The following is a 25,356-nucleotide window of genomic DNA, read 5'->3' as shown; positions in this document are numbered from 1 at the left end:
CTGCATGAATGCCATGTTATAAATATTAGTCTCTGTCACCAAGCTGTGGACCTTTTTCTTTTCGCTTATCAGATCCCCACTAAGTTAAAAGAAGCATTGAAGATTGCCAAAGAATGCATAGAGAAAAGACTAGTAGAAGAACAGAAACAGGTAGGTTTTGAACCTCTTTCCATTAGTGCTGATGGTTTCTCAGACAAATACTGCTAATTATTATTATTATTATTAATTATTATTGGTAAATAATTTTATAATTATTTCATTTTGTAATGTATATAAAGCGGAGAGAACTATTACAACAACATCTAATGGGGAAATGGTTTTTGAATTGGTCAACATTTGTAATCTGCTTTGCCCCCTAAGTCCTTTTCTTCTTTTGTTAAAAGATTCATCAGCACAGAAGACTGACGAGAGCCCAATCTCATTATGGTTCAGAGGAAGAGAAAAAAAAGAGGAAGATCTTAGCACGAAAAGTAAGCAGCACTGGAATCTAAGATTAATAATAATAGTTTTCTCAGAATGGGAAAATAGTGTATATGCGATCATCCCATTTCAAACTGTATATAATGCGTGTGAAATGCTGCAGGCCTGTTTGGAACTAGGAAAAAGAGTTGCGGAACGGCAATCGGCTAACCACTTGTGAACTGTTGAATCTCTTCCTTTTTGTGCCTGCAGAAGTCTAAACGCTCATCCTTTGAGAGTGGAGAGGAACAAACGATGAAATACAGCAACTCTAACAATTCAGGTAACTAACTACACCAGGGGTCAGCAAACATTTTCAGCAGGGGGCCGGTCCACTGTCCCTCAGACCATGTGGGGGGGGGGCCAGACTACATTTTGAAAAATAAAAAATAAAAAATGAACGAATTCCTATGCCCCACAAATAACCCAGAGATGCATTTTAGAAGACATCTGAAGGCAGCCCTGTTTAGGGAAGCTTTTAATGTTTAACAGACTATTGTATTTTAATTTTTTGTTGGAAGCCGCCCAGAGTGGCTGGGGAAACCCAGCTAGATGGGCGGGGTATAAATAATAAATTATTATTATTATTATTATTATTATTACTCATGTAAAAACATCAGGCAGGCCCCACAAATAACCCAGAGATGCATTTTAAATAAAAGGACACGTTCTACTCATGTAAAAACACGCTGATTCCTGACCGTCTGTGGGCCGGATTTAGAAGGCGATTGGGCCGGATCCTGCCCCCGGGCCTTAGTTTGCCTACCCATGAATTACACCAAGATGGGAGCCTTGTTGTGACATATGAGGCACCGGGGAAAGATTTTTTCCTGCAGAGTCTAATTAAGTGTGTGTACAATGCTAACAATGCCATTGCTGCAAGGTTGTCAGACCTTGAGCTGTGAGCTAGGGTAACTTTTTCTGGGATAGTGACTTGCAATTCTCAGGATCTCCTTGCTAAGCCATTTTCCATATGTGCACAAGGATTGGCACACACTTGTGTTGGCACACCCTTGCCCTGGCTGTGGCAGCTCTTTGTGGCAGCAGCCATTTGCTTATGGTGAGCCTGTCTGAGACCAGAAGCTGGAAAATGCACATTATCTCAGCGTGAATTCAACAATATTTCCCTTCTGCTTCTAGCAATTGATTCACCAGGAAGGGAAGGGAAGCTGCCTCCATGAGAAGGGCGATAGGCCCTTGATACACATTCCAAGCAGAGCATTTTTATTTTTTTAAAAGAGAGAGGTGTGTTTATTAAGTTTTCAAACACAGCACATCCAAACGAGACTATAGAACGACTATATAGAGCATGGTATTCCCCTTAGAATAAAATTAATAGAAGGTTCTGCATACTTCTGCAGACCTCGTAATAAAATATATTCCACCAATGGAGATTTTGGAAGCGTCGCTTATCAATAAGGTATCCTCGCCACATAGTGAGACGTGTGTTGCTGCGCAGCACTTAGTCACCCAAATTAGATTGTGCACAGAGGATACATGAAGAAACCCATTGGGGTTTGTTGCTTTAAAACAGGCAAGCCTGAAATTGAGCAATGGGAAGATGTGGATTTGATCCGAGCAGTGTCTGGGAGGTAGACTGTGCTCCCCAGTGGGCTGTTAAATGAAATTGGCCTTGTGTTGTCTTCCCAGTGCGTGGAAAAGAAGCAGGGGTTTGATCAGACAATAGGCCTGTGGAACAAGAGTTAAATACACACAGACACACTCTGATTTGATCTGATCTGATCTGATCCATGGCCACTGCTGCCTGCTGCAGTTCTCTCTCTAAAAAACAAACCCAGCACTGGGAGACATTTTGTCCAACTCCCACAAATCCCCTAGTTTGACCCTCAAGGATTTAGTAATTCATTACTTCCCAGAACTTTTTCATGGTGTTCAGCTTTGTTCATGACCAGGTGCCGAGAACATCCGCTGACCTGGCAAAACCCACCTGCAAATCCCCTTGTGTTTAGCTAAGAGTACAGTTGGTAAAGTTTCTCGCTGGAATTTTAATTCCCCTCCAGGCAAGTTTGCACTAGTGAGATCAGTGCTCCGAAGGATAGAATTAGTCTCTCTGAAGCAGACAGAGTAGTGAAATTTGTGCAGGGTTTGCCCTTCTCTGCTGCAAACTGCATAGCGTGACCCACCACAGAACACCCTGGCCTTGTTTGCATCCCACCCACTCATATTCTGCCTGGTTCCTCAGCTTAGCTACAGGGCCAAACTGTATCACGTTGAATGCATCTTTGCATTCAGTGTGGCTTATTTAAAACAAACACAAAACAAAATAGCTGCCAGTGTGGGTCTTTGTTTAAAAGTCAGGACTGTGACAAGTGAGGAGAAGTTTAATTCTTTTGCTTCCCGACAAGAAAAGACTGCCCCACTCCCCACCCTTGCCTGCTATTTTGTTTTGGAAGGAAAACTCTCATTGGCGCTAATAGAAGCTTTCCTCCTGACACTAATAGTAGTTTGAGGGGAGGTGGGATTTTCACATGGACTGTGGCAGAGAATGAAATAGTTAGATTACCCTTCCCCTCCTGCTGTGGTTCAGATCTTGATTGTCTCCCACTAAATCTGCTGTTTTGGTTTTTTAAAAATCAGTCACATTAAATGCATCTCCACATTTAACGTATAATGTGCAGTTGGCCCAGTCCCCTCCCTGTGTGTGTAGGTTTGCTGCTTATTTCAGCAAGCCTCATTTTAAGCAGTGAAAAGGATTTTGAAACTGCACCTTTTTAGCAACTCTGGATGTTTCTTATTCAGCAGGCTCTGGGGCGAGTTCACCTCTGACATCACCTTCTTCCCCTGTTCCACCTTGTACTGCAGGTGAGTTAAAGAGTCGACACGCTGCCAGCCCATCTCTCTCTTGGGTTTTGTCGCCAAGCAGAAGAATGACTAATTTTGCTCTTTATGAGACAGGAAATAATACCACTTGCCTTAAAATGCATCTTGATAGCTTTTTGATTCTGCCTTGTCACCATAGAAGAGAGTTCAGATTTTGTGTTTCTTCTTTGAATTTGGCAAACTGTTTTCAGCCTTCTTGTTTTATCAACATAAACCTGAATTACTTGATGACGCTGTGCTTCATAGTTTGTACTTCCTTTAAGCCTGCCTGCCTGCCTGGCCCCTTTGCTGATGCTAAATCTAAGCTATTCCTAGCCCATTGAGATGACTTCATTTAAGCACCGAAGCAGAATAGTCTGTATAAGATATATTCATATGTTCAGGTTAATACCTCCGTGTTTTTTTCCAGTGTGGTGGGTTCTTCTGTCTGCCTTCTTCACTGTGCTTTTCCTTCCTGTTTGTTAGTTCAAGTTTTCCTCTATCCAGTCTTAGGATTTTTGCAGGCTTCAGTCAAAGCCCCCTAAGTGGGTTTCTTTCGCATGGAAGGGGCAGGAAGGGAAATCAGAGAACTATTTTGTGCTGTCTCTAAACTTCTTCGGTCCACCATACGTTTGGGCCCTTTGGGTGTTTGCCAGTGCTGCACGACCAACCGTCTCACTACATGTCTATGTGTCACCCCCTTGGACCTTTTAACAGTTTGAAAAAGTGCTTGCTCCACTTTCAGATGACACACACATTTCTAGGCATCCTGAGTGGTGCTTTTTCTTACTAGAATAATACAAATTGGCATTTAAAAAAGCCCTGATTGAGCAGCTGATAACTCAACAGTGTACTTGTGATGGATGAAACAGCCACGTGAGTGGTTTAAACTGTGTGTTTTCCATTAGAACAACTTCCACTAGAGGACAGAATAAATGCATATTGTGTGTTTGTGTGGTGGGTGGCAGCTCAGAAGCGAAATGACTTAAAGGATTTCCTTCCTCCTGGTCGGATACATTATTCCTTAATTGATTTAGGTAGTGGCAGGTGTTGATCGTCACACAAACCTCTGTGGTTCTAGGCCTTTGGTAGATTTAATTTGGGCACAGTTGCTTGCTTGTTTTGATATTTTGTCATGAGCTTACTAAATCCATATATAGTGGCTGAATTAACCTTGGAAGGCAGTGGATCATTTCAGGTCCGTTTTCTAGTGATGTCTTCCATACAAGACAAATGAGTTTTGAAAATGTATTTTGAGATTGCTGCTGCTTAGATTCTGGGGAAAGGATTGTGAATAAGATACCTTTTCTAAAGGGACCTACTATCCACAGTGCTTGGCATATGGGAGTCCATAGTTCAATAGACCACATACACACCTTGCAGGAGGCTACAGGTTCGATCCTTAGCTCCTGCAGTTAAATATTCCTAGGTAACAGGACTGCAAGATGCCTTTTTCTAAGAGCTTGGAAAGCGTAGGCAATACAGGTTAGAGGAGTGAATCGTCTGATGCTATAAAACGGCTCCAGTCTCTGAAGTCCTTCGAAAGTGAAAAATGTTGAATGTTTTTGTATGTGGTGTGTGTACTACGATCTGGACGTTTTGTTATCTCTGGGCAATTCATTCTAGGTTGGTGGTTCCCAAACCTTCCCTCCCTGCCCATGGACCACGTGAAAATTGCTGAAGGTCTTGGTAGACCGCTTAATGATTTTTCTGCATGTTAAGCAATTGTAAGGCACTCTGTTAGATGCTATATGATATTTTTTTTTATTGAACCAATATTAAACTTCTTAATTATAGCCTTGTATTAATTTAGCTGCTAATCCTCTCTGCTCCTTTTAAGAGCTTCCTCCCAAAATCACTTCTGGTCCACCTAACTCACCCTCTGTGTTGATCACTGGGTTCTAAGAGTGACAGAGGTTCACCGCTGCTTCTGCTGCTGTCACTCTTCACAGACAGGCCGCAAACCACCTAAATGAAGCTTGCAGACAGCACCGGTGGTCCATGGACCACAGTTTGGGAACCCCAGTTTAAAGCCATAGAAAAACATGCCAGCAGGCCAGTTTGTCTAACCATTGTGTTCATAACTGTATTTAATAATGGATGTCTGTATCTCCTTATTGTTGTTGAATAGCCCTCTTAACATCAGAATACTGACTGTTTGTGCTCTTTTTCCTATCTCTTTTCTTTCTCTCTCTCTCTCTCTCTTTCCTTTCCGCTGTCTTCAATAGAGCATGCGCCATTTTGAACGTGAATTCTTGGTAAAGTAATCTGATGTTGATGTTTAAAGATGTTTACCCCAAATGGAAAGCATTATTCACAAGTTATTGTGGTGAACTGTGCGTTAAAAACAAACCGAAACACGCTTTGCCATCTCTCTTCAGCTTTTAGCCATCTCTCTTCAGCTTTTAGCTGGATGATTGCTTTTTAAACATTTTTTTCTTTTTAAGTCCAAACCACAGTATCGATGTCTCTACGAAGACATTGATGAAAGGGCAAAGAGGTACTCTTCGCTGTCAGCAGTTAAGAAAAGAATATTTTCCTTTGCAGCCTTTCAAAATATGTAATACAGGGGGACACTCAAGGAATTGTAAGGGAAGGAGGCATGAAGGAAAATAAGAACTGGCCCCTGAAGGACACACACACACACACACACACCACAAAATGACAAGCACAAGAGTGGGTGAATTGCAAGAGGCAGTGCAGTATATTTTGGTGCTAGCAGGAAACCCCCCCCCCCCAATTTATCCCCATGATGGTAAAAGTGTTACCTAGATTGAAATAAATTTGTGAGCCGATATAAGTCAAGTAGGCAGGTGCAGTGCCTTGGCCAAGTTCAAATCACCGCTCAGCCATGAGACTCGCTAGTTGACCTTGGATCACTATCTACAGTGCCAGGAGAGATTGTAGGCAGTAATCAGTTGCCTTTCAATGGTAGCATGAATTATGTCAGGTGAGAGTGGGCTGCTCGTGTTTTTGCAGCCAGCGAGCTGACCCTGAGCAGCCCCTTAGTGCTGTGGGGATATGCTATGGCACAAGGATGGGGCATCTGGTCCTATAGAAGTTGTTGAGCAACAGTTCCCACCATCCCTTTCCATTGGCCAAGCTGGTTGAGGCTAGCAACATCTGGAGACCACAGATGTTCTTGCTGTCTTCCATAACAGCACATGATTTGTTGACAAGGGCAAGAGTGGTGATACTCCACTAGTAGAGATCATTTCCTACCCACCTGTCTTGTACTTCCCAACCCCCACCCTGCCCAGAATGTGGTGGTGGGAGATGTTACACACAGAGATTTCTCTAGAGCTAAAATAGCTTAAGCGTGAACAAGTTTGAACCAAGCTGGCTTTACAGATGGAAAAAGACACAGCAGCCTTGGTTTTTTAGCTAGGTGCTGTTGGCTTCAGTTGGCTGTAATTACCGTATTTACTTGAATGTCATACACACCTTTTATGGCCAAATTACATTGCAAAAATTAGGGTGCACATTAGATTTGATGGTGCATTTACATTCACCAGCAAATACTTTATTGGTTTCAAGGTTTTGAAAACTGAGGTGTGTGTTAGATTTGATGGCGCGTTAGATTTGCGTATATGCGGTAATCTTTCATGCTGATATGGCGGGGGGGGGGGATCTGCAAATTATTGGATGCAAACTAGAAAGATAAAGAACAGGTTCTTTTATCATCCTCTTTGATGCTAGGGAGTATGGCTAGTTTGCCCTTCCATTTTAGTCCTATAATTTATAAGGGGGCAAATTCTAATAAGCAGTTAATGCTTTAGTTCAGGCATCCCCAAACTCCAGATTTTTTGGGATTACAATTCCCATCATCTCTGACCACTGATCCTGTTAGCTAGGGATGATAGGAGTTGTAGTCCCAAAACGTCTGGAGGGCCAAGTTTGGGGGTGCCTGCTTTAGTTAATAGATGTGGATTGAATTGGCTGAAGATTGCCGTTTCATCGAATAGTTGTTTGTTAAATCATAACAGTGTGTTTGGGCAAATGCTTGATTTTAGGGAGTTTAGTGGAACAGAAATTCTGCTGAACGTACCAGACCTCCTAGCCAGTATTACGATTCCTTTGCTTTTGCCAATCAACATATTCTTCCAAGTGAAATACTGCTTAATGAAAAAATGAGGAATAGCAAATGGCAATATCGGCAGATTTAACAGATTGAGCAATTACCGTATTTTTTGCTCTATAAGACTCACTTTTTCCCTCCTAAAAAGTAAGGGGAAATGTGTGTGCGTCTTATGGAGCGAATGCAGGCTGCGCAGCTATCCCAGAAGCCAGAACAGCAAGAGGGATTGCTGCTTTCACTGCGCAATGATCCCTCTTGCTGTTCTGGTTTCTGAGATTCAGAATATTTTTTTTCTTGTTTTCCTCCTTCAAAAACTAGGTGCGTCTTGTCGTCTGGTGCGTCTTATAGAGCGAAAAATGCGGTAGTCTGCTCATATGAGTAGTGTGTAAAAGAACAAAGGAGGAAATTCTAGGAATTCCAAGTGGAGATTTTTATGAGTGCTGGTTCGTATTGCCTGAGTAATGTAATTACTCCACGTGGAGGAAAGCATTTCTGCTGTAGAAGTTGGGTGTATATGCTTTTGAGAGAGAATGGGGAGGGGAATGGTCTTTGCACCTTCTTAAATGGATATTATGGGCGCTTTTGACACTGGTGCAGCAAGACCCCACTCAGAATTCCCTAGTGAAACAGAAGTCAAGAGTAAAGTCGGCAAAGAGAATTAGGAGTATTTAATTCTAACAGACACGCAAGCTGGAAGAAGAATGTTTGGATCACCCCGATCCATCCCCTATTTGCTATCTGAAAAGACAAATCAAGGCCAGAGAGTCTCTAACTGGATTTTTTTTTCAAAATTACTTTCAGTGAAGCAACATAAGTACCCAGTGTAAACGTCCAAGTCCTATTTCTAGTAACTGAGGGTGGTGACTTTGAATTCCTAAGTGTAGAAAGCTGCCTTTCATTGGACTGTGGGCATTTTCATCTGTCACTGTAATGACAAGCAATGCGCCTTGGCACTTGCGCTCAGCATCCTTTTGCTTTTGATCTTTTGTTCCTAGCATCCTGCAACTAATTTTGCACTCTCAGTTGGTTTTTACGGTCGGTGCATTTTCACCTATATGTTTCTAGCTTTTTATACCTCCTTCTTTCACTTGGTTGGTTGAATGTTACTCGTCTTCGCAACCTGCTGTGTTTAGATGTCTCAGGGAGGGTTGAAAGACAAACCTGTATGTGCCTGTTTAGGATGCTGGTTTTTTTGTTTTTGTTAAATAAACTCAATATGTATTTGCCGCTTGATCCTGCTCAGCTGGTAGCATGCTGCTGTTTCTCCCCATGTTCTTCCTTTGTCACCCCATCATGCATTTTTTGCCGTGCTGTACATTTTCTTTCCTGCAGCCTTCTTCGGTTCTCTCTGAGCTTGCTCCCTCCCCCCCCCCTCCGCCAAAGCATTAAACTGATTATCAACTGAATCAAAGCATTTAGAAATATTGTTGCTGGAGAAAGTGTTTCAAAAGGATTTCTCTACAAAGAATTTGAAACCACATCCCTTGCTGCCATTAGCATGTCAAAGATGGTGCCTACATGTGGCTTCTCTGGTTTTAAGCTGATGTGCCGTGAGATAGGGACTGTCAGGCTGGCTTTTGTCTCCTGAAAGGAGCGGGAGGATGAAAAAGCGATTGCACCTGGGAGAAGGGCCTTAATACAGTGCTGCTTCTCCATGTCTGCTGTCATAAGCGGCAGCTCTGCCAACATTTTAGGCAGGATTTGGGTTTGGGTGCTGTTGTGGTGCAAATGTACACAGGGTGTTGTACAACGTTGCCAGCAGCTGCGTTGGGTGTGGAAAGTTGATCTTGGCTTGCAGGCTACCTCTGTCACCCTCTGCACTTGTCTAGGGGTTACCTGCTCTGTGGAAAGGACTTGAGCTGCCAGGATGTTCTGTTTACCTGTAGTCTAGTTTGGTTACCTTTAGTTTCCCATATCCATAACAAATCTGGCTTTTCAAACATCTTTTATTCTGACAGTCATAATACAGTGGATGCTCGGGTTGCGAACGTGATCTGTGTGGGATGCACGTTCGCAACCCACGTCTGCGCACACACGGGTTGCAATTTGGCGCTTCTGCGCATGCGCAACCACCAAAACCCAGGAGTAACCCGTCCCAGTACTTCCGGGTTTCGGCGGTCCGTAACCCAAACAAACGCAACCTGAAGCATCTGTAACTTGAGGTATGACTGTATTTGATAAATCATTTTATTACATACATGGAGAAGATAAGGGCATTCCAACAAATGTGTGATTGCTAGGAGGAGGACCTGCTCTACCTCTTGTAGGAATTCCTGAAAACGTTCAGTATCAAGCAAACTCAAGTGTCTTCCACGTGCGTTCTTGACTTCAGCAGTGGGTTGGGGCACAAATCTGGAGAGAAGCCCCACGTCTTTTGCCATTCAACCCTTATATAGCAGTGGTGGGAAGCCTGTGGCCTTCCAGAAGTTAGGCTCCCAACTCCCTATCTGCCCAGCCAATGCTCAGGGATAACTGTGGTCCAACCACATCTGGAAGGCCACAGGCTCCTCACCCCTGCTGTGTGGGTTTTCTCCATAGTACCAAACTACTAAGAGGATACAATGACTTTTGTCTTTCAAGCCAGTGATAACAGTGAAGTCCTGGGTAGGTACTAGTGCAGGCACCTATAAAAAAATAAAATTTTGTTGCTTTTAATTGTGCTCTTCCCAGGACGCCATTCTGCATTTCTAGATATGCTTGCCTGGTGTCTATACCCAAAGTGTATTTTCGGGGGTGGGTGTATCATCGGTGTAGATTAAAACTGAAGAAGAAATTAGCCTTCTGGCTATCAGCTGCAGTTAATTCTACCCCATTTTCCAAAGAGAGAATTATAGCTATGGCAGCTTCTTAGCTCTGTTACGGCACTCTGTTCTTATGCTGGAAGAGCTAATCCTAAATTGTTACTGCTGTGCTTGTCAGGGATAATGTATAACGTAGGGAGAAATGCCTGTTCCTGTTTTGCGCCGTGAATGCCATTGTGTGCAATGCACATAAGGACCCTGTGCCTATCCAAGCAAGACTTACAACAGTGGTCCTTGCATTAGCTGCGCATGAGAAGCGGGCACCAGCTTTCACTCAGCATTCATGTAAATTCAAAGAGTTACTGAGTTAGGTGGTGGTCACTTTGAGGCAGATGTTCCTTGCAATGCTTCTCTACTTAGCATCTAGAAATAACGTTTGGAAGGCCAATGTCTTGCTTTGCACAAGCTAAGCCAATGCTGTTTGGCTGCGTCCCACAAGCTACGGGACGTAGGCAATATATCACTGGTCTACAGCCCAGTTTTTATGCTTACGAACTGGACCTGGAATGATAATTATTTCCTCCTCCAGTTTGCTTGTCCACATGACAATGGATTGCAAGGACCATAAAACATCTTAAGTGTGACTTATTTGTCCTGCCTGCTCTTTTGATCTGTTCTCATCCTGTATGCCTGTCTTCTTGTCCATTTTTAAATTATTATTATTTAACCTGAAATCATCTTGGCTTTTTTGGTTTTTTTTGCATGCTTTCCTACCGTACTCTTTTCTTTTGTACATTGGGCAGTTTTCGCAGATGTGTCATTTTATCCAGCAGTATCTTGCTTTCACGGGTTTCGGTTTCTGACTGTGTTACGTCTAATATCTTCCCAGCAGCAGGCGCCTCGACAATTCCTTCGCCGCCGCCACCGCCACCAGCAGCTCCCCCTCCTCCTCCTAATTTGGATGTGGCAACGCAGCCTGACCTGCGGCCTGTAAACAGCACAAGCCGGGGCGCCTTACTCAGCTCAATTCAGAATTTCCAGAAAGGAGGTCTGAAGAAAACAGAAACCTGTGACTACAGTGCTCCTAGAATCAGCTGAAACTGTTCATACCGACCCAGCTTGGGGTTTTCCTTGTGTTCTAGGAACAAATCTTAAATAACTATTTGATATAGCCACTGCCTGGTGGCGTCTTGTTTTACAGCTGCTTGTTTAGAGCCATTTCAAGCTCCTCTCCACTCCCCCCCCCCTTAGCACAATCTCTTAACTGAGTAGCAGTACCGTGTCAAATTGCTTTGCCATTTCGGGGGGTGAAGTGTCGATTCTGGTTTAAAGGAACCCTCCTTTTAGAGGGGTGGGGGGTGGGGGTGGGATCTTGTTTTTGGCTATGTTGTATTCCTTCTAATAGAATAAAAATAGCTCGACAACGGCAGTTCATTTTCTGAGACCTGCTTCTGAAAGTTTAAAACCCGGTACATCAAGATTTGATGCATTGAATTAGCTTTAATTATGCTAAACATTCACTCAGTCTGAAAGTTAACACTGGTGAGAGATTTAAGGCTTGGTCTCCCTTTCTTCTCTGCTCTGTAAAGTCCTGAGCACTACTCTTAATACTATTGAAAGACCTGTTAACCTAAGATAGCTCTGCTTTAAAAGAGGAGTAATTCAAGCAAGTAAGTTTTGTAATGAGCTTGCATTACACTTAAATTGGGAGTTGCAGGGCGTTTCCATCAAACCAAAATTTACAGCAATGTGAGATGTGTTGTTGAAGTGGGTGTTAACAAAAGAGCTCCATAATTTAATGTTAGTGAAAAGATGCCCTTCTTGATTTGCTCAAACTCTTAAATTGCACTTTAAAGGATTATCGCTAGATTTTTAAAGTCAAGTATACACCAGTGTTTGTTACTATGCAGAGTGTCATTGTGTATAAGATTTCATGTAACCTATTATATTATTCAGTCATATTTTTATTAAAATAAATGTTAATGGAATTTCAATAATGCTGGGAGGGGAACACACTTTAATGTTAATTACCACCTCTGTGGTGAAAAATGTGAATGTCTAGAAGCTTTAAAATTCCATTTATCTATGTGGTTTTGGCAAAGATACTATCCAGCACCTTCAGCCTTACATTAATATGCACTAATTTCTGAAAGGAGACAATTCAGCCTGCATCAAATGTTTCGTCACAGGCTGCTTCCATTTTGGAGTATTTCACACCAGAAAAATACTTTCCTCTCCCATTTTTGTTAATGTTCTTTTATTTCCAAGCCTTGTAAGTTACAAAACGAGCAGGAGCAGCAAGAGACTGTTCCTCGGACACTAGAGCTGCTAATCAGAGCAAGCCTGATCACCATGTACAATGATAAACAGAACACTTCATCTTGCAACGAGAGTTCTTTAGAGAATTACAATTATTACAATTTTAGGCCATCTGCATCTCCCTTGGGAAAGGGAGTACATGCCTTGCAACAGACAACGTAGCTATTGCTCTTCCCCTGCCAGAGGCCTATATCCTATACAAGGCCAGCTATGTATACAATCGCTTGCAATATACATTCCACAAACTTTTTTAACTCCAGAAGAACAACATCCACATACAGCATACACAGAACTAGATATTTAGCGTTTTCTTCACTGCAAGAATTATGTCTTTTACTTGAGGTATGCAGTTCTCCTCCAAGATCTTTGCATAAGGCATGGGAACGTCGGCCCCGGTGACACGCACGACGGGTGCGTCAAGGTGGTTGAAAGCAGGACCTGAAAGCAGAAAGGTTCATCTCTCAAAAGCTGGAGAAATCTCAGTCAGTACAAACTAAGATGTGGTGGGCGGGCAGCATAGTCAGTGGCTGGAGTGATACAGGTTACAGCCCACACTGATAACTGCCTCTAGCTTAGAAAAAGGGCTATGAGGAGACAGTGAACTCCAAAGTACCTACCCAAGTCCCTGCCTAAGAAAAACTACCTATTCTTGCATTTCAGCAGCAGGTAAAGGGCGCAGCAAGCTCAAAGATCATGTAGGTTTGTTTCATTTTTCCTCCACGCAGTGCAAGGTGGCACATTGAAAGTTGTAGGGAGAAGAACAGAATATGCTTATTCCAGGCGGTTTGTGGAATAGCCTACCTGCAATCTATAATGCAATAAACTGCATTGGGTTTGTACAGTAGGGTTTTATAAAGCCGTGGGCTCATTGATGACCCGCTACTCTAAAAATACATTTTCCTTTTTAAGTGGGAGAGAAGGCTGCTACTACAAATGGGATGGAGCAAATTCAATTCAAGGACCTAAACTTGGGACAGGGAGCCTGTGGCCCTCGAACTTGCCACTAGCCTCCGTCAGCATGAAGAGTGGTCACGGATAATGGGTGATGTAGTCCAGCCCCACCTGGAAGACTAGAGGTTCCCCACTGCTGATCTAATTTCTAGCTTCTCAAGAAAATAGCAACGTATTTTAAGAAGGTCAGACACAAGATAATCCCAAATACCTTCCATAATCCTGGCACAAATTTCAGCTCCTACCCCAAACTGGGGCCAGCCACCTTCCACTGTTACAAGATTATTTGTCTTCATGACACTGGATTCAACAGCTTCGATATCCATTGGCCTAATGGTGCGGAGGTTTATCACCTGGAGAGAGGTTAGAGCAGGCTTTAGATCATTTCTGATTAACTTCAGCCTAGTCGGAGCAGAAAACAAGTTATGAAAAATAAACAAGCATAAAAACTGAGCCATCTCCTGTCTAGTAACAAAAGCCCTGATGGATCAAGCCAAAGTCCTGTCTAGTCCAGCATCCTGTTCTCACAGTGGCCAATCGGGACATTTGTATTTGCCATTCCTATCAACTGGTATTCTCAAATCTTGGACACCACGTAAGTCAACTGGTTGATTAAATCCGTACATATTTGCACATAGGGGACCCTCATCCCCCTTAAAACAGCACCTGTGATCTGCAGTTTTTAATAAGGACCTACCGTATTTTTCGCCCTATAGGACGCACTTTTCCCCCTTCAAAAATGAAGGGGAAATGTGTGTGCGAACTATGGGGCGAATGCAGGCTTTCGCTGAAGCCTGGAGAGCGTGAGGGGTCGGTGTGCACCGACACCTCTCACTCTCCAGGCTTCAGGAAGCTCTCCCAAGGCTTGCGGATGGCAGCCTGCAGGCTTTTCAGGGAGCTAGGGGAATTTCCCCACTCCTAGAAAAGCCAATAGAAGCCGCGCAGCCCCTTTAAAGAGCGTGTGGCTTCTGCGGGCTTCTGCGGGAGGTGGGGGAATTCCCCCATCTCCTAGAAAAGCCAATAGAAGCCGCGCAGCCCCTTTAAAGAGCGTGTGGCTTCTGTGGGCGGTGGGGGAATTCCCCCATCTCCTAGAAAAGACAGTAGAAGCCGCACAGCCCCTTTAAAGAGCATGTGGCTTCTGCGGGAGGTGGGGAATACTCCCAGAGCTTGTCGGGGCTGGTGGAGGAAGGCTTGCGGATAGCAGCCTGTTCTGGGGGCTTCCCCCGTCCCAGCCCCGCGCCTGGGGCGGGAAATAATTTTTTCCCCTTTATTCCCCCCCAAAAAAATAACTAGGTGCGCCCTATGGGTCGGTGCGCCCTATAGGTATGTGGAAAAATACGGTATGTGGAAAAATACGGTATGTGGAAAAATAACTTTTAAAAAGATGTATTACCTGATTAAAACGGAGCCCCAGTTTTAAAGTTTTATCAAGTAGGGTAGGTCTGTAGGACCAAGAATAGACCTGAGTTTTTAGATAGCTGGTGGAGGTCATAGCAGACAACAACTGACTTGGGATAAGGCAGCTTCATATAGAGAATTAGTATACAGTGGTGCCCCGCAAGACGAATGCCTCGCAAGACGGAAAGCCCACTAGACGAAAGGGTTTTCCGTTTTTGAGCTGCTTCGCAAGACGAATTTCCCTATGGGCTTGCTTCGCAAGACGAAAACGTCTTGCGAGCGTTCCGATTTCCCCCCCTTTTTCTAAGCCGCTAATAGCCTTTTAGCCACTAATCCGCTAAGCCTTTAATAACCGCTAATCCGCTAAGCCACTAATAGGGTTGCTTCGCAAGATGAAAAAACCGCTAGACGAAGAGACTCGCGGAACGGATTATTTTCGTCTTGCGAGGCACCACTGTAATTTATACATATCAGATAGTTCAGCTTCTCAGTGCAAAGTTTGGATTTGACACAACCCTTCTCCAACTTATGCAAGATGAATTGAAATTCAAGCAATTGCTCTCTTCTGCTGCCTGTAGCTAACTTGCCCCAGCTCTGCAAAGTTCACTGAAGAGAACTGCCAAGAAAACAGTGGAACCGATCTGTTTAAGTAGCTTACAGAACACTGCGATGCCACAACTTCGTTAGCTGTGGAGTAGAAGCTTAAGAGGGTTTCTTCAATGTGGATTGTAATCTCATGGAACGACAACACACACACATACCTCACAGTCCACCCCGTCTTTAGCAAGGACAGCAGCTGCTTCCAGACAGTGGCCGACGGGTCGTGAATGAGACACTATGGTAATGTGGGTTCCTGAAACATACAGGCTGGTGAGGATTGAGAATTACAACGTCATTAACTTTAGCATGCAGACATATTCTTAAGAACAGAAGATTATCTAGCAGTCGCCACCCGGTCAACTTCTTTTAACCTCTTAAACCAAACAGCTTATGATCCTTTATAGAATGGTAAATGATTACAGCCATTTTTCAGCATGCAATAATGCACATTAAAAACCTTATTCAAGCAAGATATAAAAAATCATCCAAACCAGGTCAAAACAGTAATTATGCAACTCATCCCATGAATTAGTAAAGACTGCAGTAAAGAGTTGTGTCTTTTTGGGCCTTTTTAAAACCTACAAGGGCAGATACCCCGTCTGATGCCCTGTAGAATTGTGTTCCACAATAGTGGAGTCTCCACTGAAAACACCCTCATTCATATTAGTGCCAAGTAAGGTCAGAACACAGTGCTTTTTATTACTGTTAAACTTGAGTTATCCAAGCACTTGTGTACTTATTGAGAGCAAGGAAAAGCAGAATTCAAAAAAGCTAGTTTACTAGGCAAAAGAAACATTTGCCCTTCTGTGATTATTGAACCTTCTAAAATAAAAGGAGCGGGGAGAACGGCAATGAAAGACAGAAGGAATTCAGACACTGACAGGCCACCTGTGGCAAACAAATCTCCAAACCATGGAATTTGCATGTGCCTCATAAATCCAGAGAAAGCTGCTGGGCAAAGAGGGTTGAGCTTACAATGTGATGTGACTGATCATCCTACAGTGCTATAGTCAAGGAAGAGCTTCACCACCGTCCCCTCAAAAAAAGGCATAATCTCTTCTAAAGCCAACTCAACTTCTGGATGGTCTTTTGGGTAATGAGAAAACAAAAAAGGCATTCTCACTGAATCCCAATGCATAGAGAAACAAACACTTTCACAGAGAAGAACTGGTAATTTCATTCTCATATATATATATATATATATATGCAGGTTTTGGTGTCTTCGGGTGTCTTCCCGTGTAAGAGTCGGGGTGTCTGTGCGACGTTTCGACGAGGTCTCACTCGTCATCTTCAGGCTGGTGCTTTCGGCTTCTTGTTACTGGAACAGAGCTCTGTTCCAGTAACAAGAAGCCGAAAGCACCAGCCTGAAGATGACGAGTGAGACCTCGTCGAAACGTCGCACAGACACCCCGACTCTTACACGGGAAGACACCCGAAGACACCAAAACCTGCATTCCTGTACCCGTGAAAATCTACGAAAGCATATATATATATATATATATATATATATATATATATATATGGAATTAATGCTTATGCATCTGGGGTCGGAAGAACGCTGGGTAGCTTTGCACATAAAAGGGTTGTGCTGCAAGCAAAAAACGCATTTTAAGAAGAAAGCACAGTGTTTCTCTGATAGATACAGTAAAAGAACACAGCAGGGGCTTGCCTTGTTCAGTAAAAACAGCTAGTTTTACATACCTTGCTTTTCTACCTTCGCCTTTCCGATAGGAACAACAAAGTCCTTTGATAGGACTTCCTCCGACAATTCAAAGGGCACACCGTACATCAACTCGTTTTCCAACATTACAACTAGAAAAGCAATTTTAAAAATAGGTACATGTGAACTATACGATGCATTCCTCCAAATCTCTGGTGAGCCACAATCATTACTTTTGTGGTCAAAGACTCCTAGGACATGTCAGAAGAGAACACCCCCACATTCCAAGTTTGGTACTATGGAGAAGGGATTGTGTCTTGATCCAGCAGGTACAACATGACAAGGGAGAACTTGTCCTGGCTTAAGCAGCCTGTGCTGATGGCAGAAATGTGGCCTGTGGTGGCGAGGCACACAGGATCCAAAGTCCTGAGGATGCCTAAGCTATGCAAGTATTTTGACATCATCCATTATGCAGCAGACACCAATCTGAAATATTCAAGTGGAAGTTAAGGATGTGTGCATGGGAAAATGATCCAGCTCACTCTCCAGTACTGTACCAACTTTATGCAGACATCTGGCCCATATCAGCTGATATAAGCATGAATTGATAGCATGAACAGCCACAAATTTAGGTGAGAAAAAAAAGAACTGGGATCTGGCTTTTCTTTCAGAGGAAGTAGTAGCTCATCTAGTTCAAATAGGGCTTTCAAAAAAACAACCAGCCAAGCAAAGCATTCTTCCAAATTGAAGCTGGCCAAATGAGCAAAGGATATAAAATTCTGTAGTTCTTAGTACTTTGAGCTCATCCATTTTTATTTGTTTTTAACCCTTTGGGGTAAAGTAAAAAGGTAAAGGGACCCCTGACCATTAGGTCCAGTCGTGACCGACTCTGGGGTTGTGGTGCTCATCTCGCTTTACTGGCCGAGGGAGCCGGCGTACAGCTTCTGGGTCATGTGGCCAGCATGACTAAGCTGCTTCTGGCGAACCAGAGCAGCACACAGAAATGCCGTTTACCTTCCTGCCGGAGTGGTACCTATTTATCTACTTGCACTTTGACGTGCTTTCGAACTACTAGGTTGGCAGGAGCAGGGACCGAGCAACGGGAGCTCACCCCTTCGTGGGGATTCGAACCGCCGACCTTCTGATTGGCAAGTCCTAGGTTCTGTGGGTTTAACCCACAGCGTCACCTGTGCTTTATCCGTGGGATAAAGTAGAATGCTTCAAAAATGTTGAGGGAGCAGCTGCTCAAAGTTTAAAGCCAGAGCAGCACTAGATTAGTAGATGGGAATGCCTATGTCACCAGACAGCTTTCTTCACCTTTCTATATTGGAATCTAACCTCCTGTACCTGAAGTCCTAATCCATGAGCCGCACTGCTGGAGGGGACTGGGATCCAATGGACACCCCAGTCCGATGGCCTGCAATTTGCGGGCCCTGCTGCTGCGGAGGCCCCCACTACAGTCATGGAAAGCCTAGTGAAGGGAAGCGCTATCACTAGTGCTGTGCCTTTAGGTAGTAGCCAACAGGAAGCCCTCAATTTCAGAGGCAGAGCTGGGCCAAACACGGACCCACTGGATCCTATGCTGGTCCAACTCCAGAGCTGGCACAGTAAAAATCAAAACCCAAATATGTAAACACAACACCAGAACCACCCCTGCCTTGGCTAGTGTTAAGTGTCAGAGCTTCAGTTATGACCACTGTGTTCTGTCCTGATGCTCTCCTGGCAGGGCTAGGATTGCTCTACAATCACCTCTGAGGGTGTTGTACACATGCAAAGTCCTTTGAAGTCCCTTCATATGTATATGTGTACCCGGTCTTTGGGTGGGTGTTTGATTTTCGTTGTTGTGTATACTGTGTATATACGGACAATGACAATAAATTTATCTAAATCTTCCCTCCACTACTGCTATGAAATCATAATTCTGACCAAACTGAAAACATAGCATTTAAATGAATGTACGCTATTTTGGTATGTTCTAGCCTGCACAGTGATAAACTGGCTGAGATCCAAAGAACTGATGAGGCTTACGTCAGCAGCACACATGAGCCCAATCTAAGTTTAACTCCCCACAGTTTCTAAAGTAGTTTGATATGCTCCATGGGAGACTTCTGTTTATGAAAGGTACTTCTAGAGTTACCATGGAACTTGCTGCACAACTCTTTAGATCTTGGTCATGACAATATTATTTTTTTTTTGGAAGGGGGAGGAGAGAGCTGAAGATTTATTTCCAAATGCAACATCTGCAGCTTACACTTCAGCTCAAGCTGAACACTAGCTTGACTTGAAGGAACACTAATAGAAGAACAATTCCTCTAAAAGGGAGGAAATATTTTGTTCATTTGCTACCTTTGTACACAACATTGTAGCCATAATGGTTTCCAAGGCAAAACACACGGCTTTATAGCTAAGAACAACCTGCGTCTTAAAAGGAAATCATCCAAAAAGCAAAAATGTTTCCTTAATCTAGTATCTGAAAGGATACCCATGAAGGATTGCGCACTACCCCAGCTAAATCTCGGGCGCTCAACATGATGCAGATGCCACAAGTTAGATTTGCTTCTGGCACCCAATGCCCTGCATAAAATGTTTAATGCGGGTAATAACCCAATAAGCTAACACTTTAGCATTACACCCACAAAGATATCTTGGCTTCATTTACCTGGATTATTATCCCGGATTGCGGCTTTGAGGAGACCTTTTGCATCCTCCGAATTCCAGGGGCTGACTACTTTCAGTCCAGGGCAGTGCCCATACCAGGACGCAAAACACTGGGAATGCTGGGCTGCAACACCTGCCGAGGCTCCGTTTGGGCCCCTGAAGACAATAGGGACAGGTACCAAACCTGAAGACATGTAGTAGGTTTTGGCAGCTGAGTTTATAATCTGATCAATAGCTTGCATGGAGAAGTTGAAGGTCATGAATTCACAAACAGGTCTCAAGCCAGCCTGTGAAGACAAAGTAGCTATGTTAATAGCCATTCCCAAGTTGCTTTTTAAACGGTGAATTAATGACACTATTTTGTATTTAAGATGCTTTTTTTAAATACACATATGGAAGGTACATACCATGGCAGCTCCTACAGCAATTCCAGTAAAGCCCATCTGGGAGGGGGGGGGGAAGGAAGAACAAAGTGTGACGAAAACTAATATTTAAATCATAACTATCTGAAAATATACTTCGGGAAAACTAGACGACGTATTGCACTTTTTTGGATTAAATACTAAAATAGAAAAAATTTAAAATGTATTATGAATTCATACCTCTGATATAGGAGTATCTATTATCCTCTTATCACCATATTTCTTCCAAAGTCCTCTGCTAATCTGTAGGTTTAAAAAAGAGGGTTGTGGTATTGCTATTTATAACTTTTAAAGAAATGCACTGATTATGCTGCCCTAATTACTGCATCATCTTCTTACCTTGTATGCCCCATCATACTGGGCAACTTCCTCCCCCAGCAGGAAAACCTTCTCATCCCTCTCTAACTCCTCATCCAGGGCCTGGTTTAAAGCGTCACGGACAGTCACCTATTAATGAGAAGACATATTTAGGTCACAATCCACAAACCATTTCTTTTTGTTATTAGGAACCTTGAGCTTTTTGGAAGAAAGGTAGGATATGAATTAATTTTTTTAATCAAGGAGGAAAGTTGGTTGGAAACTTCCATGGCTGAAAGCAAATGAATGTATTGGGCTAACCTACGATCTCACGAAAGGAGTGGGAAAGGTTAGGGTTAGGGTCACATTCATATTTTCTGTGGAACTCCCTTTTGTCTGACTAGGATGTTCCCAAGAGACACAGCATATTTGTGAGCTCCAGGCTAGATCCTGACAGCAGTTCCTGGAGATGAGATACCTGTTGACATTAAGTCAACTCTAAAGGACAATTCTAAACAGTCAGGTAGATTTCCTTTGGCTAAGCTGTCAGCAAAAAGAGATCAGTAAGCGATTTAAATATCAAATCAAAGTCATCCCTTATAGATCAAGGAAGACTGTTGTAAAACTTTGTTTCTTTACAAATTTCAGCCCATGCCCATGTCAGCAGTAGCAATCCTTAACTGAATTTTGTAAAGAAAACCTCTGCTGCACCACATAGGATGTTGGTTTGATGGTGCAGAAATGTCCAGCGCCCGAGGGATCTCCTGGTCTTTGCCTCCGGAGTGATGCCAGCAGGCCTATTCTGCCTGCTGGTGCTTGCTCAGTATTGTCTACTTTCACTGGCAGTGACTGCTCTCAAGAGCCCTCACCCGTCAATGAACTCTTAGCAATCGATTAATCTGAGCATGGATCTGGGTGCTCGCTTTGTGACAGCTGCATGACTAGCTTCAGGAAATTCAAGCTGAAGGCTAACTGATGGGTTGTTTTGCCCTTTGAGACATGTTAACATTTTTGCACGCTAAACCAACATGGTTACGAGATCGGAGAAGACTGAATTTGTACACGAGTGCACATATCAATGTATCTATTGTACTGGCCTTTAACTGTTTCTTTTAATTATTCCTCCCACTCCCTTATATTTAAATGTAAACTGTTTCTAATTTTATGCTAAGCCGCCATTATAAATAAACATAATAACAATAATAAAGCAGGCAGAGGGCCTTCTCAGTAGTGGCGCCTGTCCTGTGGAACGCCCTCCCACCAGCTGTCAAGGAAATAAACAACTACAGTGGTGCCTCGCAAGACGAAAATAATCCGTTCCCCGAGTCTCTTCGTCTAGCGGTTTTTTCATCTTGCGAAGCAACCCTATTAGCGGCTTAGCGCTATTAGCGGTTTAGCGGATATTAAAGGCTTAGCGGCTAAAAGGCTATTAGCGGCTTAGAAAAGGGGGGGAGTGAAAAAATCGGAACACTTGCAAGACATTTTCGTCTTGCGAAGCAAGCCCATAGGGAAATTCGTCCTGCGAAGCGCATTGAAAAACAGAAAACCCTTTCGTCTAGCGGGTTTTCCGTCTTGCGAGGCATTCGTCTTGAGGGGCACCACTGTATCTGACTTTTGACATCTGAAGACAGCCCTGTTTAGGGAGGTTTTTAATATTTGATGCTTTATCATGTTTTTAATATTCAGTTGGGAGCCGCTCAGAGTGGCTGGGGAAACCCAGCCACTCTGAGCGTGTATATAAATAATAAATTATTATAATTATATTATGATTGCAATAAAGAGGAGGGATGTGAGGATACGCCAGAGGTCTGGCTTTCGCCAGTAACTTCAATAGTATTTACCGGGGCGGGAAGAAAAGGACATCAGAGAGCGTGCAAAGGGGCAACAGTGTCTCTGAGCAGGTGCAGAGTGTCCTTTTTCTGCCTTTCACGGCTGGGATGCCAAAGGCGCCCCCGGGAGAAAGAGGACCTTCCCTTTCAAGCGCTAAAGCAGAGAGTGGGGCGGCGGGAAGGCGACGTATAAACAAATATATCATAATAATTCTGTCCGGGTACAGAAAGGGATGCGACCTCTGCTTTGCTGCAGCAGCAACTGCTCCGCTATAACCTTGCCCCGAAGGTCGCCTCAGTCCCCGCTCCCTCACGAGCGGCCGTACCTGAGCAGCGGCAACCGCAGAACCGTGGAACCGCCGCCGCGGAAGTCCGGCGAAGCGCCCGGCCGCCACCAGCTGCGAGCAGCGCACCAGACCCCGCAGTGGCCCCGCTGCCGCCGCCATCTTGGATGTGCCCTCAACCCTGCGCGAGTCTCAGCGTAACCTTACGCGGCGCGCCCTATGCCAGCCTCGTTCGCCGTCGTCGTCGCCTAGCAACGAGAAAGCAGCACCGGGCGGGGGGGGGCCTTCCGCGACGCTGCTTCGTGCCTCACTTCCGCCATGAGTTGAGAACGCTCGCGCCCATTGGCTAGACTCGACCTATAAGGCCGAGGCGGGCCCTGGCGATTGATGGACGGCTCGTTGCGTCAATCCGTGCGCTTCATGGGTGACGTGGGTAGCAGCTTCATTAAGGTCAGGGATTGGCTGTCAAATGTCTTAGGGAGGGAAGGGGGTGCGTTTCATTCCACCCACCTGGCTAGGAACTAGTTAACTGTTAAGCCTTGTTTATTTATCACATTTATATCCCTCCTTTACTCCCAAGGAGCACAAGCTAGAGTACATGATTCTTTCCCCTCCCCATTTTAAATAAATAATTAATATAAATAATAATATAAATAAATTATTATTATTATTATTATTATTATTATTATTATTATTATTATTATTATCATCACAGCAACCCTTGAGGTAGTTTAAGTTCAGGTCATCGCTGAGAAAAGGGATTTGAATCCTGGTCTTCCAAGCCCTGGTCTAGTAACCACTACACCACAGTGGCTGCCTGAAAGCCTTTGAAGTACAGTGGTACCTCAGGTTACATACGCTTCAAGTTACAGACTCCGCTAACCCAGAAATAGTACTTCAGGTTAAGAACTTCGCTTCAGGATAAGAACAGAAATCGTGTTCCGGTGGCGCGGCGGCAGCAGGAGGCCCCATTAGCTAAAGTGGTGCTTCAGGTTAAGAACAGTTTCAGGTTAAGTATGGACCTCCGGAACGAATTAAGTACTTAACCTGAGGTACCACTGTATCTGAAATTTCTTCCACTGATGAAGTTTGCCTGTGTCTGCTATTAAAGGACCCTTGCAGTGGTGGTGGTGGGGGGGTTTCCATGTATTTAAGTAGGTTATATATATATGTGTGTGAATGGGTGATTTATGAGAGATTCAGAACAGACTAAAGGCCACATATTTCTTCACCGTTGGTTACCACAAGATGCAGTGATGGCCACAAACTTGAGTGGCTTAAAGGGATTAGATCAGTGTTTCCCAACCACTGTTCCGCGGCACACTAGTGTGCCGCGAGATGTTGCCTGGTGTGCCGCGGGAAAAATTAAAAAAATCGAAAGATTTTTTTTTTAAAAAGTCAAATTTTCAATTGGGGCGCCCTTCCTGGCTCTCGGCCAAGGCTTGGCGGCTGCCACTCACTCACTCGCTCGCCGACCTGTCCCTCCATCCCTGCACCCGGCCTCTCCCCCTCCGTCCCCAGCGCGGGGGCTGCCGGGATCCGTAGTCCCCTCGCCCTTGGGCTCTGCGCCCGCGCGGGGTGCTCAAACTACGTTTCCCAGCGTGGCCTGGCGGGCCGGGCGTTTTGTTTGAAGCGCTCTTCTCCCGGCCATGGAATGAGCGCAGCGGCGGCGGCCGGGCGGGCAGGGGCTCTTCCGCGCAGACCCCGCGCAGCCTGCCTGCGCCCCCGCGGAGATCGGGCAGCAGGATGGAGCCCGGGGATCCCCGCGGAGGCGGAGCGGCGGAGGCGGAGGCTGCCCCCGAGGTAGGGCTGCGTCGGGGGGTTTTATTTTTGCAATGCTGCATCTGCGCCGGAGGGGACGCATCGGACCGCGGGGAGACCCCTTGGCGGGCGTGCAAGGCAATGCATGCGTGCAGGCGTTGCATGGAGTGCAGTGCAATGCAATGGCAACGCGGCGCCCTGCATGCATGCATGCAACTTCCACCGGCGCTCTGGACTTGGCAGGTGAGGGGGGTCCCCAGTGGGCGGCAGAGAGAGCCGGGAGGGCGAAGGGGAGCTGGGGGGAGCAGCGCTGCTCCCCGAGCCGAGCCCGGGGGGAAACTTCGGCGTCGTTGCGCCGGGTGTTGGAAGCGGAGGCTGGCGGGGGCCCCTCACCTGCAAAACCTGGTCGCCTCTCATATATTTCGTGCATTGCATTCATCGCCCGCTTTCTCCTCCAAGGAGCTCCCGGGGGCGCGCATGGTTCTCCCCGTGTTATCCTCGCAACAACAGCCCTGCGAGGTGGGTCAGGCGAGTGGCCCAAGGGAGCACCCAGGGATTGTCCTGGCCAGGTGGGGTGATTTGAACCCTGCTCTCTGCCCGGTCTTCGTCCTCATTTAGCCCCCACATGTGCATGACTGAGGTTTTCCCCCCTCGTCTTGGCTATGGTGTGAGTCTGTGCTGTTAATTAATGGGGTTCTGCCTTTGGAGAAGATGAGCCAGCCCTCAAGGAGGTGATTATGTAATTTGCTAGCAATTCATGTCCCTCCCGGCGTGACGCTGCGCGCTGACGTCACGGGGCTGTAATGGTGGTGTGCCTCGAGATTTTTTTCATGAAACAAGTGTGCCTTTGCCCAAAAAAGGTTGGGAAACACTGGATTAGATAAATGAGGATATGGTCATCAGTAGCTGTAGACTCCAGAGTCAGAGGCAACATACATCTTCTGAACACCATTTGCTGTGGGAGAAGGTGCTTGTGTCCTGCTGTGGGTTTCCCCATAGACAACTGGTTAGTCAGTGTAAGAACAGGGTGTTGGAATAAGAAGGGCCTTTGGTCTGATCCGGCAGGCTCTTTGTATGGG

General features: G+C 44.8%; 2 protein-coding genes across 4 annotated transcripts in view; one reads left to right on the top strand and one right to left on the bottom strand.

The window, feature by feature from the left end:
- PXK (PX domain containing serine/threonine kinase like) overlaps positions 1–12,184 on the top strand; it is a 47,767-nt gene extending 35,583 nt beyond the window's left edge. Inside the window, exons 14-18 of one of the 3 annotated variants that reach the window (XM_082210919.1) lie at positions 73–150; positions 384–470; positions 673–742; positions 3,223–3,282; positions 10,988–12,184. In XM_082210919.1, the coding sequence (XP_082067045.1) occupies positions 73–150; positions 384–470; positions 673–742; positions 3,223–3,282; positions 10,988–11,196 (504 nt within the window). In that variant the 3' untranslated portion in view covers positions 11,197–12,184. Of the gene's footprint in view, positions 1–72; positions 151–383; positions 471–672; positions 743–3,219; positions 3,283–10,987 lie in introns of all 3 variants that reach the window. The other 2 variants (XM_082210917.1, XM_082210918.1) reach the window with 2 other exon arrangements.
- A 154-nt stretch (positions 12,185–12,338) lies between these two features.
- Positions 12,339–22,716, bottom strand: PDHB (pyruvate dehydrogenase E1 subunit beta). Its single transcript, XM_082210425.1, has 9 exons — positions 22,559–22,716; positions 20,446–20,553; positions 20,287–20,349; positions 20,092–20,127; positions 19,686–19,971; positions 17,068–17,178; positions 15,528–15,619; positions 13,580–13,721; positions 12,339–12,855 (listed from the first exon to the last, which is right to left on the bottom strand). Exons 1-9 carry the CDS (start codon positions 22,676–22,678, stop codon positions 12,710–12,712), a joined length of 1,104 nt encoding a protein of 367 aa, XP_082066551.1. The 5' UTR covers positions 22,679–22,716; the 3' UTR covers positions 12,339–12,709.
- Between the last annotated feature and the right edge of the window lie 2,640 nt (positions 22,717–25,356).

This window comes from Podarcis vaucheri, assembly GCF_965113315.1.
Source record: "Podarcis vaucheri genome assembly, chromosome: 2".
Classification (NCBI taxonomy): domain Eukaryota; kingdom Metazoa; phylum Chordata; class Lepidosauria; order Squamata; family Lacertidae; genus Podarcis; species Podarcis vaucheri.
This window is presented reverse-complemented; position numbering and strand designations above follow the sequence as displayed.